This window comes from Electrophorus electricus, chromosome 1 (assembly GCF_041902795.1).
Source record: "Electrophorus electricus isolate QZ-2024a chromosome 1, ASM4190279v1, whole genome shotgun sequence".
Taxonomy (NCBI): Eukaryota; Metazoa; Chordata; class Actinopteri; order Gymnotiformes; family Gymnotidae; genus Electrophorus; species Electrophorus electricus.
This window is the reverse complement of record NC_137497.1, coordinates 3993721-3998720: the sequence shown is the minus strand read 5'-3', so window position 1 is coordinate 3998720 and position 5000 is coordinate 3993721. Positions and strand designations below refer to the sequence as shown.

General features: G+C 46.4%; 1 protein-coding gene across 22 annotated transcripts in view; it reads left to right on the top strand.

Annotated features, from left to right (window-relative positions):
* LOC113569248 (NACHT, LRR and PYD domains-containing protein 3-like) overlaps positions 1–5000 on the top strand; it is a 164624-nt gene that overhangs the window by 122515 nt on the left and 37109 nt on the right. For all 22 annotated transcript variants that reach the window (XM_081715335.1, XM_081716932.1, XM_081716114.1 and 19 more), the window contains 3 exons: positions 1–44; positions 3210–3317; positions 4226–4333. The exon at positions 1–44 is cut by the window's left edge and continues 64 nt beyond it. In XM_081715335.1, the coding sequence (XP_081571461.1) occupies positions 1–44; positions 3210–3317; positions 4226–4333 (260 nt within the window). The remainder of the gene's footprint in view (positions 45–3209; positions 3318–4225; positions 4334–5000) is intronic.

The following is a 5000-nucleotide window of genomic DNA, read 5'->3' as shown; positions in this document are numbered from 1 at the left end:
GATCCTCCTGCATTCAGCAATGGACCTGTGCCCTCTGACCCAAAGTGAGTGACGCATTACACACTCGTATTCTTTCAGATTCTGCTCGTGTGTATCTGTGGTATAGCATCCACACACTGCTCCTTTGTTTGTGTGTGTGTGTGTTATAGTACCCACACACGGATCCTTTTTGTGTGCTTGTGTGTGTGTGTGTATCTGTGGTATAGCATCCACACACTGCTCCTTTGTTTGTGTGTGTGTGTTATAGTACCCACACACGGATCCTTTTTGTGTGCTTGTGTGTGTGTTTGCTATAGCACCCACACACTACTCCTTTTTGTGTGTGTGTGTGTGTGGGTGTGTGTGTGTGTGTAGTTTAGCACCCACACACTCCTCGTTTATGTCTGTGTGTAGACCCGCACCCACACAATGCTCCTTTTTGTTTGTGTTTGTATCTGTCAGATAGCACCCTCAGACTGCTTGTGTGTGTGTGTGTGTGTGTGTGTGTGTGTGTGTGTGTGTGTGTAGGCCCACCCACACACTGCTTGTGTGTGTGTGTGTCTGTGTGTGTGTGTGTGTAGTTTAGCACCCACACCCTGCTTGTGTGTGTATCTGTAGTATTGCATCCACACACTGCTCCTTTGTGTGTGTGTGTGTGTGGGGGTATAGCGCCCACACACTGCTCCTTTGTCTGTGTGTGTGTGTCTGTCTGTGTGTGTGTGTGTTATAGTACCCCCACACGGCTCCTTTTTGTGTGTGTATGTATCTGTAGGATAGCACCCAAACACTGCTCGTGTGTGTGTAGGCCTCCACCTACACACTGCTTGTGTGTGTGTGTGTGTGTGTGTGTGTAGTTTAGCACCCACACACTGCTTTTATGTGTGTCTGTAGTATAGCACTCACACACTGCTCCTTTGTGTGTGGGGGGGGGGGTATAGCACCCACACACAGCTCCTTTTTGTGTGTGTTTGTATCTGTAGGATAGCACCCACAGACTGCTTGTGTGTGTGTGTGTGTGTGTGTGTGTGTGTGTGTGTGTGTGTGTTTGTTTGCTATAGCACCCAAAAACTGCTCCTTTGTATGTGTGTGTGTGTGTGTGTTTAGGCCCACCCACACACTGCTTGTGCGTGTGTGTGTGTAGTTTAGCACACATACACTGCTCGTGTGTGTATCTGTAGTGTAGCACCCACACACGGCTCCTTTTTGTGTGTCTGTATCTGTAGTATATCATCCACACACTGCTCCTTTGTGTGTGTGTGTGTGTGTGTGTGTGTGTAATAGTACCCACTAATGGCTCCTTTTTGTGTGCTTGTGTGTGTGTTTGCTATAGCACCCACACACTGCTCCTTTGTGTGTGTGTGTGTTTGTGTGTGTGTGTGTGTTTGCTATAGCACCCACACACTGCTTCTTTGTGTGAGTGTGTGTGCATGTATGTGTGTGTGTGTGTGTGTGTGTGTGTGTGTAGTTTAGCACCCATACACTGCTCTTATGTGTGTGTGTAGTATAGTACCCATACACTGCTCATGTGTGTGTATCTGTATTGTAGCACCCACACACTGCTCCTTTGTGTGTGTGTGTGTTTGTGTGTGTGTGTGTGTTTGCTATAGCACCCACACACTGCTTCTTTGTGTGAGTGTGTGTGCATGTATGTGTGTGTGTGTGTGTGTGTGTGTGTGTGTGTAGTTTAGCACCCATACACTGCTCTTATGTGTGTGTGTAGTATAGTACCCATACACTGCTCATGTGTGTGTATCTGTATTGTAGCATCCACACACTGCTCCTTTGTTTGTGTGTGTGTGTTATAGTACCCACACACGGATCCTTTTTGTGTGCTTGTGTGTGTGTTTGCTATAGCATCCACACACTACTCCTTTTTGTGTGTGTGTATGTGTGTTTGTGTCTAGTATAGCACCCACACACTCCTCGTTTATGTCTGTGTGTAGACCCGCACCCACACACTGCTCCTTTGTGTGTGTGTGGGGGGGTATAGCACCCACACACAGCTCCTTTTTGTGTGTGTTTGTATCTGTAGGATAGCACCCACAGACTGCTTGTGTGTGTGTGTGTGTGTGTGTGTGTGTGTGTGTGTAGACCCGCACCCACACAATGCTCCTTTTTGTTTGTGTTTGTATCTGTCGGATAGCACCCTCAGACTGCTTGTGTGTGTGTGTGTGTGTGTGTGTGTGTGTGTGTGTGTAGGCCCACCCACACACTGCTTGTGTGTGTGTGTGTCTGTGTGTGTGTGTGTGTAGTTTAGCACCCACACCCTGCTCGTGTGTGTATCTGTAGTATTGCATCCACACACTGCTCCTTTGTCTGTGTGTGTGTGTGTGTGTGTGTGTGTGTGTGTTATAGTAGCCACACACGGCTCCTTTTTGTGTGTGTATTTATCTGTAGGATAGCACCCACAGACTGCTTGTGTGTGTGTGGGTGTGTGGGTGTGTGTGTAGGCCCACCCACACACTGCTTGTGTGTGTGTGTGTGTGTGTGTGTGTGTAGTTTAGCATCCACACACTGCTTGTGTGTGTGTGTGTGTAGTTTAGCACCCACACCCTGCTCGTGTGTGTATCTGTAGTATTGCATCCACACACTGCTCCTTTGTGTGTGTGTATCTGTAGTATATCATCCACACACTGCTCCTTTGTCTGTGTGTGTGTGTCTGTGTGTGTGTGTGTGTGTTATAGTAGCCACACACGGCTCCTTTTTGTGTGTGTATTTATCTGTAGGATAGCACCCAAACACTGCTTGTGTGTTTGTGTGTGTGTGTAGGCCTCCACCCACACACTGCTTGTGTGTGTGTGTATGTGTAGTTTAGCACCCACACACTGCTCTTATGTGTGTGTGTAGTATAGCACCCACACACTGCTCATTTGTGTGTTTCTATAGTGTAGCACCCACACACAGCTCCTTTTTGTGTGTGTGTGTATCTGTAGTATAGCATCCACACACTGATCCTTTGTGTTGTGTGTGTGTGTGTGTGTGTGTGTCTGTAGTATAGCATCCACACACTGATCCTTTGTGTGTGTGTATCTGTAGTATATCATCTACACACTGATCCTTTGTGTTTTGTTTGTGTGTGTGTGTGTATCTGTAGTATAACCATTTTTATTGTTCTCCAACCCTGTTAATATCAGTGTTTACATATGTTTTATATTCGACATCATGTAACAGATGGATTGTGTTTTAAATATTTTAATCATATATTGATGTGAGTTCCTCATCTTCATCAGGGTAAAGAGAGCAGAGTCTCCAACACCTAGCTGTGTGTCTATGAAGAGTGATTGGTCCATGGGTCGTCCTCCTGCATTCAGCAATGGACCTGTGCCCTCTGACCCAAAGTGAGTGACGCATTACACACTCGTATTCTTTCAGATTCTGCTCGTGTGTGTATCTGTAGTGTAGCACCCACACACAGCTCCTTTTTGTATGTGTGTATCTGTAGTATAGCATCCACACACTGCTCCTTTGTGTGTGTATCTGTTGTATATCATCCACACACTGCTCCTTTGTGTGTGTGTGTGTGTGTGTGTGTGTGTAATAGTACCCACTAATGGCTCCTTTTTGTGTGCTTGTGTGTGTGTTTGCTATAGCACCCACACACTGCTCCTTTGTGTGAGTGTGTGTCTGTGTGTGTGTGTGTGTATGTGTGTATATGTAGTATAGTACCCACACACTCCTCGTTTGTGTCTGTGTGTAGACCTGCACCCACACACTGCTTCTTTGTGTATGTGTGTGTGGGGGGGGGTATAGCACCCACACACGGCTCCTTTTTGTGTGTGTATGTATCTGTAGGATAGCACCCACAGACTGCTTGTGTGGGTGTGTGTGTGTGTGTGTGTCTGTGTTTGCTATAGCACCCACACACTGCTCCTTTGTGTGTGTGTGTGTGTGTGTAGTTTAGCACCCACACACTGCTCTTATGTGTGTGTGTAGTATAGCACCCACACACTGCTCATGTGTGTGTATCTGTAGTGTAGCTCCCACACACAGCTCCTTTTTGTGTGTGTATCTGTAGTATAGCATCCACACACTGATCCTTTGTGCGTGTGTATCTGTAGTATATCATCCACACACTGAGCCTTTGTGTTTTGTGTGTGTGTGTATCTGTAGTATAACCATTTTTATTGTTCTCCCACCCTGTTAATATCAGTGTTTACATATGTTTTATATTCGACATCATGTAACAGATGGATTGTGTTTTAAATTTTGTAATCATATATTGATGTGAGTTCCTCATCTTCATCAGGTTAAAGAGAGCAGAGTCTCCAACACCCAGCTGTGTGTCTATGAAGAGTGATTGGTCCATGGGTCGTCCTCCTGCATTCAGCAATGGACCTGTGCCCTCTGACCCAAAGTGAGTGACGCATTACACACTCGTATTCTTTCAGATTCTGCTCGTGTGTATCTGTGGTATAGCATCCACACACTGCTCCTTTGTTTGTGTGTGTGTGTGTTATAGTACCCACACACGGATCCTTTTTGTGTGCTTGTGTGTGTGTGTGTATCTGTGGTATAGCATCCACACACTGCTCCTTTGTTTGTGTGTGTGTGTGTTATAGTACCCACACACGGATCCTTTTTGTGTGCTTGTGTGTGTGTTTGCTATAGCACCCACACACTACTCCTTTTTGTGTGTGTGTGTGTGTGTGTGTGTGTGTGTAGTTTAGCACCCACACACTCCTCGTTTATGTCTGTGTGTAGACCCGCACCCACACAATGCTCCTTTTTGTTTGTGTTTGTATCTGTCGGATAGCACCCTCAGACTGCTTGTGTGTGTGTGTGTGTGTGTGTGTGTGTGTGTGTAGGCCCACCCACACACTGCTTGTGTGTGTGTGTGTCTGTGTGTGTGTGTGTGTGTAGTTTAGCACCCACACCCTGCTTGTGTGTGTATCTGTAGTATTGCATCCACACACTGCTCCTTTGTGTGTGTGTGTGTGGGGGTATAGCGCCCACACACTGCTCCTTTGTCTGTGTGTGTGTGTCTGTCTGTGTGTGTGTGTGTTATAGTACCCCCACACGGC